The sequence below is a fragment of the Solea senegalensis genome, linkage group LG20 (assembly GCF_019176455.1).
Source record: "Solea senegalensis isolate Sse05_10M linkage group LG20, IFAPA_SoseM_1, whole genome shotgun sequence".
Lineage (NCBI taxonomy): Eukaryota > Metazoa > Chordata > Actinopteri > Pleuronectiformes > Soleidae > Solea > Solea senegalensis.
Window position 1 is genome coordinate 12,067,699 of NC_058039.1, and position 14,019 is coordinate 12,081,717.

The window sequence follows — 14,019 nt, forward strand, 5'->3', positions numbered from 1 at the left end:
TTCTGAAGAGTGGGCTGCTTTTGTTTTGGTCCAAGTAAAGCCTGTATTGATGTCAAATGGTTTGTTTCACAGTCTTTCAGTTATGTTATCGTTTGCTGCCCTCTTGTGGTGAGATCTGGGGAAACCATCTGACAAATTATATAAATGTACTATTATTATTATTATGCAAGAATTGGAATATAATGTTTTCTTTAAAAAAGTTCGGCCCCGTATATAAAAGTGTAAGAAAACTGATCCAGATACCGATCTATTTGCTGTTTTAAAGGTTTTAAAACATGTTTGTAGATTTGCTGGCACTGTGGAGTAAGTGTGTTATATTTATATTGTAGTTGTAGTTCTATTTAAGCAGCTGATGTTATAAAAGCAGCAGCAGGTTTGTAATCCCAAGGTTGTTATGGTGTGTATTTCTGGGCCAGATGGGCAAAAATGCTGTTGTGTAATAGTGATTTATCCATCATACCTGTCAGGACGGTGCCTGTGATGGCTGTGGTCATGTGACTGAGCATGAATAATGAAAGACATGCTCGTGTTTAACAGAGTATGGCAGCTCTCCCATGAGTAACTAAACCTGTGGACACGTCTGCGTCTACACACGCACCGGACATCAGTGGTTAATGTAATAAATGACAAGTTTATTGTTGCACAAAATGTACAAAATAACAAGCAAATGGACAGCCCCGACCCACCCGCCATGTCCCGCCCCTCCCTCTGGTTCATTCATCTTCATGAAGCTGAATCTTCTGAAACCTATGACTACGGCAAGTCCGATGGATCCAAGCCAAACGCATGGTAATTCTGAGAGACAACACATACCCAATTTCAGCGTCACTGAACAATTAAAAATGAATAAAAACACCTTATTTACACGTTTGTTTTTTTTTGTCAGAACTTTTACAACATGCCATCTATATATTTATACGGAATATGTCATGTGCACACACCCCTGTATAGAAAATATATTATAAGATCAAATCAAATTAACTAAGGGCTATAGACATCCAAAGTACAGCACTTCATTTAAATCTCTTTTTTTTTAACTCTCAGTTTTTGTTTCCACTTTTTCAACGACTTTGTCAACCTCGCACTGAAAGAAAGGACTCTAGTTTTATGCAGATGTTTGGTGTGTTTTTCCCCCCAAGCTGACCATGGAGATGCCATTTGTGACATATTTACACTGAGATAGTTCTTCTAAAATCCCCCATGTGTTCATTTGCTCACCACTTATCTGACTTCTCTTTGTGTGTGTGTGTGTGTGTGTGTCATTTTCACATTTTCAATATGATATGCTCATATTTTTGACTCAAACCAATAAGCTTTGGCACAGGCTGAGGAAAATACACAACGTGCCGAGGCGTCCGTTAATGACTTTCATGGGTCTTATCGTGTTTGCGCACAAATGTGAAACCGCAGACGACCCGAAAGCACATCACAGGACATGAGGTTTAACACATTAGTGCCACGGAGGATGAATAAACCGTTTATTTTCCTGCCTAATGACGTTTAAGAGGCTGATACTGTGATACCACAGAGAGAGGAAAAAGAGGATGTTTAGTGATGGAACACGGTACAGCGTTTTGAGGGCACGTGGGTGATTCTTGTTTTTTGTGCCAAGGGAAAAAAAACACACCCATGGAGGGACCGGGGCGACAGGTGATGATGGGCAATGATGAAGAAATCGGCGTGGGAACAAAAAATGGAGGCTTCCTGAAAAGACGTTTGCCTCTTTTTCCCTTCAGCTGCACTGATATGACATGAGATGAAAATGAAACGGGGGGGTTTGACGCAAATCTCCGGAGTTTATCCATCACATTGCCTCAGTAGGTGGAGGTTGGTGCAGCTGAAGGAGACAGGAAGGCAGTGCTAATAACCTCTCTGCTTTAGCTGTGTGTGTTCGTGTGTGTGTGTGTCAGTTTGGGATCTGATGTCAGGCGGAAGGAGATGGCGTTGTTTTCAAAGTGTGTGCAAAAATACTTGTCAGACTACTGTTGGAACATGAACCCCTCTTTTTTTTTTTTTGTACATTTTACTTCAGTCCTGACGTTAAAATTTTTCCAATATAGCTTCTTCTTCTTTAAACTACCTATTTATTTTTTTCCTCTCCATCTGCTGCTTGTGTTTCACTTGTTTTAATATATATCTATATTTTCTTTTCTGGCTTTTTTCCCCCTCTTTTCTCTTTTCTTACTTTACAAAATGAGAGACAGAATGGTGGACAGCTGACAATATATATAATTACTTTCCTCTCCTGGACATTATTTTCTTTGTTCATTGTAAACAAACGGGTTTAACAGCCACTGGTGTTTGTTTCCTCCTCTTCTTCTCCCCCCCCCTCCTGCAAGTGCACTCCTCATCTCCCTCTCGCTCTCTCTCGCCTCCGCTCTCCTCTTCTTCTCATTGCAGGAGGGCCCTGATTTGTTTGGAGGTGCTGTCATCGTTTAGATGCCGTGTCGTATACCTGAGGAAGGTGACGGACAGAGAGAGAGAGAGATGGCTTGAAATCAGGAAGCTTTTGCGGTCTGTGCTGTGTGGCCCACCTGCACACACTCATACACACCTCAGTGCGTTCAGAAGTCCCTCCACGCTGTTGGACGGTTGCTCTTTCAGCACTTTGATGCAGCCCTTCATCTGCCGGACATTAAAAAACAATACAGGGTGTTACAGAAAAGACACTCGTCTCAAATCCACGGTAACCTGACATATGTCTTTGTGAGGTTAGGATCTCGATCCTTCACTTATGAAAATCATTTATTTATATATATATACATGTATGTATATATATCTACATGTATATATATGTATTTTAACTGAGGCCCACAGCGTCGATTCCTAATTCAACTTGCAATGTCTACACCGACGAACCTCAATTTATTTCAACGACACAAAGTGTTTTGGCGATTCCGAATCAGGAACAAAACCACTTTAGCTGAATATTCGTCAAACCATAACTTTAGAGTCTGAGACATATTTTTTAATCATTTGAAAATGCTAAACGATTTCACTGAACCTTCAGAAGAAAAATAACGGAAGAGAAAAACATGTTTAGTGAATTTTGTGACTGCCCACAATCGTCTCGTGATCACTTTTGTTCGTTCTTAACACCAGCACTTCAGTAATATACAGTTGTTTATCAAGTATTCAATGCATTTAGGCATAAAATTAAATATTAAACCTCGGCACAGAAGCCCAGACAGATATAATAATGAGGGCAAGTTAGCGGTGTTACCTGACGATGCAGAAATGCTGATTAAAACACATCAGAAAAGCTTGTGAGGAAAAGGAACCTTATGTTTATGTATATTTTTTTTCCATATCATCGGACACACATTGACGGACTGTTTAATTTAATGTTAAACAGTGTTGTTGGATTCTATTCTCAACTCTGCGGCTGCGCTTTATTCATCTGTGCATGTGTACTCACATCAATTTTGGACGTCTTGGCGAAAGCTCCGACGGGATGAACGTGGTCATAGAGGATGATGACGCCCACCATCACTCTCATACAGAACAGCATGGTGTCTGTGTTGGTGAACCGACAGCGGTACTCTCTGATTCAGAGGACAGACGAGACACAAGTTTAGTTAGCGATGACTTACATCGAGAGAGAAAAAAAAAATTTAATTTAGTTTGAAGGATGCGGTCAATCTCTTAATTCACTGGATTAGCGAGCCAGTCTATTGAATTAGCCCCTCAAACTTGAGAAGTAGTCTTTTGTGTTCACTTAAAACCTCGGCTTCTGAGCTCTGAAAGGGGAAGACGAGAGGAAAAGGAGATTGGAGGAGGAGGAAGGGAAGGGAAGGGAGGAAAGTACTCACGGGGTCTCCAACATGACACGACACACACAGGCCATGGTGCTCAGACAGTCTGTGGTGTCCTCAATGGGCAAGGTCTTATTCTGAAGGTTGGGAGCAACGAAAAGAGGAATCAGCACACAGAAGGACTTTCAACGTTTAACACACAAAGCACTAAGTGTACTCTACGAGGGCCTTTCTGCATGGAGTTAGCATGTTCTCCCCGTGTGTGCGTGGGTTTTCTCCGGGTTCTCCGGTTTCCTCCCACAGTCCAAAAACAGGCAGATTTGGGGATTACACAAATTGGACACAGGCTGAAATTGACCTTAGGTGTGAGTGTGAGTGTGAGTGTGGGAGTGGATGTTCGTTTGATAGATAGATATTTTAATAATCCTTTACAGGAAATGACAGTGCCACAACAGCTTCAAGCCAATTTCCTCTTAATAAGTTATTGACTGGTGATCTGTCCATCTGTCTGTACCCCGCCTTTTGCCCTATGTCAGCTGGGATTGGCACCAGCGACCCTCATGTGGAGAGGCAGAAGATGAGTGAGTGAGTGAGATCTAACAATGTCCTCTGAAGATTTAGTACAGAAGGAGTAAAATGTTCCACCACAAGGTGGAGACAGCACACATCGACAGATGTGAGTAAAATAATCAGGGACTGGAGAGTGACTTTGCTTAAAGGCAATCATGACACAGCATAAAAACATTTGACACACGAGTTGATGTATTAATATCACTCTTTTGACTCGTTCTGCCACCACTAAGCCCTTTGACACAGCAAACTCTTGCAGGCACTGATGTAGTGTACCTCGGAAACAAACTTGGTGGTGGCGTTGCTCAGAGTCTTCAGCATCGGTGTTGCTTCAGCGTAGAACAGAGACATGCGGTTGGCCATCTCGTTGTTGACCTCATTCTCCGCCTCCAGCTGTGTGGCAACACAAAGCGGATGATCACTGACCCGTGAGACCGACACTCGCGTCGTCCGGTTTGTAAAACGAGATTATGATGATGGAGCTAATTGGTGCAACTTGAGTGACGTGTTAAATGTTGAATGATCTGAGTGACAGTGAGAAAAAAGGGGCGCCTCCATTTGTGGCATAGATTAAAGGTCTAGCGTGTAATATTGCGTGTAATATGCCTCTTATATGAAGTTTGGACAAGGCCTTGCTTTACTGAGACTGTCGTCTTTTGCACTAAACCAGCCGGCGTTTGCATTTTCAAGCCAACGTTTCGTTTATTTATTTCATTCATTCACTGGCAAAAGGAAAGATTGATTGAAAATAACACAACATTTCCTTTTTATAAATGAAAGGGAGCAGAAAGAAGAATTGATCTTCTTAAATCTGTCCCTCCGTCACAATAAATACTCTACAAAGAGCATCATGTGTCCAACAAAACAGAAAGCAACAAAAAACACAAGCAAACAAACGGAACAATCATACACATAAAGCAGCAAATAAGGAGAACTACAATGACCGCAGGCTGTCACAGCCTTTTACTTTTCTAGACTTAGTTATCGACCTGTAATTGTCATTCATAGGCACATCTATGCAAGGATAACGTGTTTTTTAACCTGTCGAACACAGTTCATTATATTTCATTGATTACGTTTCATGTGACACTGAAATTAGATTCTTTGGTTAACCGCTTTAGATTGTTCTGTAAACTGACGCCTTTCACAGAAATCAGTTTAGTCCTAAATCGCCATTTCTGGTTTTGCGAAGGCCACCGTAGTTCGCTGACGGACTCGGGAAAGGGAGGGTCGAGCGCACGAGTCCTCCATGTTGTTACAGTTTGCATTAGATGTCTCTAATTCTTATATGTTGGACATTTAAAGAGAATGCCTAAGCCTCTCTTCCTGCTCCCAACATAAACAGACAGATCCTCACCTGCTGGTTGTTCAGCCTGTTCCTGCTTATGGTCCTCCTGTAATAGCTGAAGTCATTCTGAATGGCTGGGTTTGTCATCTGCATGGTGAGAGAAGAGAATATTGTTATTATTCAACACCGTATGCAGAGCACCAGTGCGTGCGGGCTGTCGTTTCCACCTTCACCTTTAGTTCATCAAAGCTGAGCGTGAAATGAAGGATCTCAGCGAACTGTTTGGCCAGGGCCTGCTCTCTCTCCAGATGCTGCATGGGAGCATATGGCGGGCTCGTCAGCGCCTCCAGCAGGCTGCGCAGGGCGTTCTCTGTGAACACACATTCAATGAGTCATTATACGTTTTATTCCCCCTATCTGGAATCGGCGTGTCATACTCTCTGACACTCTTGGGTTTAGACAGCTGTAATTGCAATCTATAGAGATCTGATGGGGTTACTTCTGTCTGACTCCACAATTCTTTTGAGACTTACAGTGTCCAGTTCCAACTGATTTCTCTCCAGAGCCAAAAAAGCTTTTCCGTTTTTGCCCCACATATGCAGTTTCCCTTTGTGGCGATGTAGATTTTTTGCCCCCTGATCACACGACTAAAGGTTCCCATGCACAGCAACGTAGTGCTGAATTCTCTAGATTATACTGAGAACCTTCATCAGCTCAAAATGTCAGTATGTGCAACAAGCAACATGGACAAAAGAACTTCACCTCCAGTGAAACCTCTTTAACCCGGGTGTCGTGCTTGATGACCAGATATCCATCGCTGACCGTGCTGCATCTGTCTGTCTCACCGTCAGACAAATCAGGCCTTACTTGACTCTTAGTAACGCTCAGCTCTGACTACTGCAGCGTTACTCTGGCAGGCCTCCCTTCATGTTCAGTAAAACTGCTGCACCCTCATACTTGAACTCTACTATTCCGGCTCACGCTCTGCGTCTTGACCAGTGAACGCTGTCTCGCACACAAGACAATCTCAGTCCAGGCTGCTCTCCTTAGAGGTTCCCCGATGGTGGAACAAGCTCCCTTACGCTATCAGAGCAGTCTCTCTCTCTCTCTCTTTAATAAACTCTTGAAGACTTTTTAGAGAACACCTTCTCTAACAGCACTAACTCATCGGGAGCTATTTCTGTCCTTTCCTCCTAGAACTTAACTAGCACTTATTAGTTCTGTCCTCCTGACGGTTTCCCACTGCGCCGTGATCGCGGTCTCTCATTGTACTGCAATTTTTAATGAACGTCGTCTATTATATTGTAACCTTAATAAGTTGGTACGTTGCTTTGGGTAAAAGTGTAAGACGGCTTATAACACAATCCTTCATTTGTCCCACAATAAGGACATTTACAAACATGACTACGCTAATGTATTTCTCATCAGCCTCAGCTATACTTCTTTGTTTGTGTGCTAATCAGAGAACATAGGGCAGTAGATGGTATAGAAAGGCCAGTATTGTTATTGCACAATTACTACATTAGCAAGAGAGAGAGAGCCACTTGCTTGAGTTGTCTTACAACGTAATGCTGTCCTTTTTCCACTTGTTTTCTTTTCCTGAACTTTTCCTGAACTTTTCTGAGGTTAGCGCTCAATGACAATGGACTTATCGATCACTTCCACTCTACAAGACAAGCAGATGTTAGTTTCGATCACTCTTCTCTCACACAGTGAGGCTGCTGTTGAAGCTAAGCCTTGCTAACACATCGGACAGCAGAGCCGGACGTCAGCGAGAGGCTGTGTGTAGCAGCAGCAGCGCCTCAGAAGAACGCTCTTCAGAGGCCTCGTCCCGTCCTCTGCATTAAAAATGCATCAGGGCCTTCTATAAATACAGCACTGGAGCGTTTCATGTGAAGGGCCCGGGGCAGAAGCCCCACTCCTCCTCCTGCTGCTGTTTGCACAGACCACTGACTGATTCCTGAGGGGACAAACTGACCGTTTGAATAAAGAGCCCCTGCAGCTTTTTGTTTACTTTACACACGACCCTTTGACCTCTTATTTCCCCCCTTTGATCACACATATAAATCAAAAAAGTGGTTGTTTCTACCTGTTTTCTTAAGGTAGGGAGACGTCTGCCACACAGTAGTTTTGTACTGATTTATGAATTAATCGTTAACTGCGTTTGTACGGTAAGCCGAGAACACTGTCCACGAGATCTCCGTCTCTCTCTCTCTCTCTTTACTCTGTCGCTTTCTCCCAGTGCTGACGAAACCATGTACCACTGTTTCCGTAGCAACGGCTGCCTGGCTGCTAGGTCAGGATGCTGCGGAGATGGCTGAGAGCACATCGTGTATGTTTAGAAGTAAGTGTATGCTGCTGCTGCTGCTGCTGCTGCTGCTGCCGCTGCGTCTTAAAGCACAGATGTGCTACGTGAGAACGCGGGGGTGGAGCTGCACCGATGGTGTGACATGAGCTCCGTGCCACATTTGTAATGTGCATGCATTAAATGAACCTGTCGTTGGCTGCACATGAAAAAAAAAAGGACCACGTCTTCTAGTTTCAAAAAGTAAAGCTCAGGAAGTAGGACGGAAATAGCAGTTAGCTGCCGGGGGGTGACGCCACCTGCTGCTAAAAGAACTTCAATTTATTGCCATCTCATATCCTGCAACTCTTGATTAATAAAATATCTGTCACACCTATGAAAGTGTAACCTTAGTCTCCTTTGATACCTGACGGCAAATAGACTAAATTTAGGTCTTAGTATATCATTTCAGATTATACCAGACTGGCAGTATACTGTGTGATACTGTCCAGACTCACCCAGGCGAAGGGAGAACTCGTAGAACCGCTTCAGCTTGGCCACTAGGGGGCAGACTGCATTCCAGGCCTTCTCCTGCAGAGCGAGGTCGCCCGGGTTCTGGATGGCCTGCAGGTGGAAAACACAGATGTTACTATCCTCCCTTTCTGAAAGTGTTTTTTTTTTTTTTTCTTCATCACTTTGGTGAAACATCTTCAATTCATTCAGGTTTCATAACTCCCCGTCCGTATTTAAATGATTTCGCTGGAGCAAAACCTGAGGCCTCTTAGTGTTTTATTAAATATCATTTATTGGAAAAAGCTGATTTTGTTTAGTGAGATTAGGCTAAACAATGACTTCAGAAATTCTCTGCCAGTACAATATGTAGGTATCCATGACAACACTGCTGTCTAAATTGGGTGCATATTTCATGTTGCATCACTCAGAAACTTTGCCCTGCCGGACAACGTGTTATTTCCCTGTGCTGTGGCTCGTCCAGTATATTAAAGTTCAGCATTTATTGGCTGCTTCTCTGTGCTCACTTCTCGTATCTCCTGGCCCGCGCCATTATAGGACTGCAGCTCGGCAAGGATCCCATGAGCCTCCTCCAGCACGGCGCTGACCTGGTTCCAAACGGCTGTCTCTGCCTCTGTGGGCTGGGCATCTAGGAGGGGAGGGAAGAAGGAGGAGGAGGAGGAGGAGGAGGAGGGGAAAGTACAGATGGAGGGGAAAGAGGAACAGAGCGGGCAAAGATAGGGAGAGGGGAAGTGAGAGTGTACCGTGGACATGACAACGTTTGGCGGGAAGTGGCAGAGAAGGGGGAAGAGGAAGGGTAGAGACCAGCACAAATGAGAGGAGAAGGAGGTTAATGATGAAGGAAGAGCTGAAAAGTCGACATCCTAGAGGACATCCAGATAAAAACATCAGATAAGCGATGACTACATTCGGCCGGGGTTGCAGCTGTACACATTTAAGTCCCACATCATTTCATATATGATCCAGTTTCTAGGGTTCATATTAGGAGCCACACGGTGTCGCACAGGAAAGGTTTGAATGCAGTGTGTGGTCACACAGTTTTGACTGAGCCAGGGACACGTTTCACTTTCACTTCAGGTTGGCATTTGAATGAGGATGTTGCCTCAGATAGTTTAATTTTAGACGGTTTCCCGGTGTCAAAGTGGTTGCATTGCACTGTAATTGTCCGCTCAGCAGAGATTTACTCAGGCCTGGACAGGTGTAATTGTGCCGTCAGACTGATGTAAAATCAAATCCATCGTTTTCTCACTTCCTATTCCCCCGCTGCACTTCTCTGAATGTGTGTTGAGACACTTTTTTTCTCACCCTCGGGGGTTTAAATCGTGAGAAATGTTAAAACAAACAAACAGCAGGGAGGACAACCTCGAGGCATGTTCACTCGCTCTGTTTTTTTTTTTTGCTGCAGGACGTCGCACAGTCAGAGTCCTGCGTTGTTTGCTCTGGGATTTAAAAGGCACGATATATAGAATGTGTTGTCTTCAGTCTTTATCGTGTTTGGTTTGGCTTTTTTTTTTTAGCAATCCAGCTCCATGTGTGACTCATGTTTAAATTGGGAGTGGGAGTTCTCCCACAGAGTTCTCTGCAAGAGGCAGCACTGCTCACATGTAGAGGTAGTAATAGTTGCCCACTGAGGAGCACTCTTAGCAGTTTTAGTCGTGGCCGCTCCCCAATGTGCTCCTGCATTCTTCTGGTAAACAACGACGTCGTAAACAACCGCATGTTATGTTTACTAGATATCAATTAAGAGAAGCTAAGGTACATTTACTTTTAAAGTGTCCTTTGGGAACGAGCGCGTCGAGAAATAGATCACCTTCTTGTGGAGGTAGATCAGAAAACATGAACATGGAGGCTGGAGACAGCTGAAATGATTGCACTGAAGGAGGGAACATCTGTCCCTGTACAAAGGTGTTTTTCCTCATGTAGTGACTTTACTTTGATTATGTAGTACAACATCCCAAAAGTGACACCCGGGGACGTCAGTGTGGATTCTGAGGATTTTAACAGAGTAGTTTGAATCAAACCGAGCTGTGTGACAGAGGTGGCTCCCGGGGTGAGAAAGAGAGCTCACAGATGGCTGAGTCGGACATGTCCCACATAATAAGGGGGGGTGGGGGGTATTCAACTCATGTGACAGCTGATGTCTCTTGCCAGCAGTGAGCTCTCCCTCTCCCACTGTAACATACGGCACAGTCAGTGAAGGAGGCAGAGGAAGCCAGCTGTCAAAGAGGAAGAATATGTTGGAATAACCTGCAACATGTCTCCTTCGTAACAGCCCATTTAGTCATTTTAATTGTCAGTCTTAAAATCTTCTCTTTTCTTTAGCTATTCAAATAATGCACACGTTCATATTCACGTTTTTATTTAACATTTTAAATGTGCAAGCTACAGTAAGTATCTTGTTCACTGACACATCAACATCAACAATGTCTGTCTGTTGCATGATAGTCATGCATACAAGCACGTTTTAAACATAAATGTTGGTGCCACTGCCGTGCATAAACATACCTGTTACTAACATGTTTTGATTTTAAACATACATGTCGTAGGGACTGGGGATCCTCAAGGCATCTGTGGCTTTAGATTTAAGGGGTTGTTCTCCCCGTTCTCCCAGATCTCTTTCTCGGACAAAGTGCCCCCAGCTCCGGCTGACATCGCGTCATCATTACTTTTGCAATATTAACAACTCTCGCTACACTGCTCTGCTGACCTCTGACAGCTACCTGCAGCACCGAGTGTCCGGCCCACTCACCATCAAGCGTGGAAGGTGATGTGTGTCCAAACTTTTGACGGCTGTCTTTACTGCACACACGAGTCAGCTGTAACCATTAAGTTAGGGCTAATATGGCTCTTATTAACTTGTTTTGCCTAGAGTTTGACATGCTGAAGATTTTAAAACATGCACCAAATTAAATGAACTGTTAAAAGGGGACACAGTGCAAAGTTTGGAACTCACGTAGTAGGGAAAATGAGAAAAAGGGGGGAGCAGAGGTGGTTTTAGTCAATCGTCAACCTCTCGATCTCTCTGTCAGTTTCCCTGTCATTCACACACACACACCCACACACACGTTATTTAGTGCTGCACACACACAGACTCACAGGTCAGAAACACAATAGAGGATGAGGAGATGAGGAGGTGGCGGGATGACGACAGACGCTTTTGTTCGTCATCCCTGTGCAGCAGAAACCCACACAGAACTGGCATTCACCGTCTACTTTTTCCTCAGTTTTTTTTTTTGTTTGTTTGTTTTTTGCATTGTTGCCACAGTGTCACCAGCTTTTGTGCTTCCGTCTGTGTCTAATAAGACGTGGCGCATGTACAGAAAGAAGCCAAATGACTTTCAAATGCCAGTCCCTGCAGTGTGGTTCACAATCTTAACAGGAGGGTGAGGAAGAGAAGCACCGAGGATGGGAGAAAAAGGTAAATCAGGACGTAAAAATGGCTCAGTGATTGGCTATGATTGATGGGATGAGGAGAGGGAAAAGCAAAGGCAACATAGAGAGAAAGGGATAACTCAAACCAAAACAAAAACAAAAGAAGCGGATGGTCTCACGTTCAAAGTCAAGGAAAACTATTGGGCCATGCTCAAGTTCGGCGCAAGCCAGCACTTTCAGGAGGTTTCCCATGAGCCCCCTGGAACAGAGAGAGGGGAGAAGTCTGTGGGTGATGAAAGGACAGGTGTCAAGGGTTGTGCGCACGTGGATGTGTGTGTGTGAGCTGAGTGTGTGTGTGTGTGTGTGTGTGTGGTGTGTGAGAGTTGAAGGTGTCTGTGGGCGGGGACTGGCTGATGCTGATGCTGGGATGACATGATGGAAGTATGTCCTGGGTGAAGAATGGCAACATGGACACAGAGCTCCTGAAATCCCACTCTTTTAGATTGATTAATTACCTGCGTTATTGACAACAGTCAATTATACAATTCCAATATGAATCATACATATAAAAAAGCTATTCCTCTTTTTCTGTCTTGTTCAGTAGAAAAATGAAATGTCACATATGGATCTTTAAGTCATTTGTTTGTCAGCTCTATGACATTGTGACATTATATAAGGTTGTTTTAGAGCTACTTACTACTACAGATGCAGTATATATATACATATATATATATATGTATATATATACAAAGCAGTGAGAGTGGGACTACAGAGCGACTGATAATGACAAACCACACCCACAACAGCACTCCATCACAACACCGCCAGCTCACATCCACATATTATACCTCGCCTTGTCCACACCCAGCAGCCACCTCCCCGTGAACACCTCGGCCCCACGTCAAGCACACAGACACGTACAGGACGTGCACACCACCAGCTGCTCACTTACTTTCAAAGTCCAGGAAAAAATGTGGACAGTTCTCTAAGTCCTTGCCAAGGACCTTAATGAGGTTCCCCATGGCTGGCGACCTGGACGGGAGGAAACAACAAAATGCATACAGTACGCAAAAAACCTGGCAACCCGCATGCAAATACACAGCATGCACATGGAGAACACAGCAGGCTGTGATCGTTTCTGATCTGCACTGGTCTAATTAACCCATCTCCCCCTCTGTGTTTGAGCAGGACGACGGTCCAGAGCAAAGTCAGACATTCCACTCGTAAATGACACTGATCACAGTTCGTATCCAATACACAGCGCATGTTGTGTATTCAATTAGAGACGAGCTAAGTCCAGTAGTGAATCATTTAGCGCACTCACTGGGAGCCACTAGACCTGGGCAATGGTTTTTAATCTATTTATATTACTATAGTAACCCAATAAAAGCCTGCTACGTACAGGCTACTCCGGCCTAATGCTCTTCGCGCACAGCAGTCTATGTGCTTCATGACGAGCCTTTTATATTTCATACCCACAGGCCAGATGCCGGTGCTTTATGAAACCAATGATGCGAGCTTCATTAGATTATAGTGTAGGTCAGCGGGGTAAACAGGTCTGCACACACACACACACACGTGTTCATATAACATGTCACACAACGATAGTGTTGTTCAGAAGAAGATCAGGTCACTTTTCCCTGGTTTATCTTTTCCAGCTCAGGCCGTGGAGACGACTGTTGTTCAAAGTAGGATTGGACAGGAACCCAGATTCAGGTTTTTGAGTAAATACTCACACAATAGTGATTCTATATTCATTTTAAACATTCAAACATTTTCATCGCATTTTAGGGCTGAACGATTTAGGCGAAATGATGTGATTGCAATGTTTCTGCCAGATATTGCAATTGATTCACAATAAGATTCGTAAGTGAAACTTCACTTCAATAGTAATAGCTAAACCACGTGGGATTATATATGCAATGATATTACATGCCTCCACCATATATGAATTATATAATAAGAAACTCATTGCAATTAAAAAACCCTGGATCAAATATACGTGTAGAAGGAGAACCTTTGCCATTTTAATGTTGCTGCTGGTTGCTGTAATGTACAGGTCTACGTCTATGTGTCGTCTATAGTTCCATGAATCTGCATAAATCATGCAAAAACACAAGTGGATTCCAATATTCACAGACGGCTCCCTCCTAAATCATCATCGACGCCCCTCTCGATCACAGAGGGGCGTCAGTCGCGGATGTTACAGAGCTGCCGAG

The 14,019-nt window shown here is 43.8% G+C and overlaps 1 protein-coding gene across 4 annotated transcripts in view; it reads right to left on the bottom strand.

Annotated features, from left to right (window-relative positions):
- Positions 1-611: 611 nt before the first annotated feature.
- The window catches only part of fam49al (family with sequence similarity 49 member A, like), a 28,867-nt gene continuing 15,459 nt past the window's right edge, over positions 612-14,019 (bottom strand). For 2 of the 4 annotated variants that reach the window (XM_044052186.1, XM_044052185.1), the window contains 10 exons: positions 11,980-12,059; positions 8,935-9,056; positions 8,416-8,521; positions 5,847-5,983; positions 5,683-5,760; positions 4,602-4,718; positions 3,813-3,892; positions 3,419-3,545; positions 2,555-2,625; positions 612-2,455 (listed from right to left, as the gene is read on the bottom strand). In XM_044052186.1, coding sequence (XP_043908121.1) covers positions 2,392-2,455; positions 2,555-2,625; positions 3,419-3,545; positions 3,813-3,892; positions 4,602-4,718; positions 5,683-5,760; positions 5,847-5,983; positions 8,416-8,521; positions 8,935-9,056; positions 11,980-12,052 — 975 coding nt within the window. In that variant the 5' untranslated portion in view covers positions 12,053-12,059 and the 3' untranslated portion in view covers positions 612-2,391. Of the gene's footprint in view, positions 2,456-2,554; positions 2,626-3,418; positions 3,546-3,812; positions 3,893-4,601; positions 4,719-5,682; positions 5,761-5,846; positions 5,984-8,415; positions 8,522-8,934; positions 9,057-11,979; positions 12,060-12,752; positions 12,833-14,019 lie in introns of those variants that run through there. The other 2 variants (XM_044052187.1, XM_044052188.1) reach the window with 2 other exon arrangements.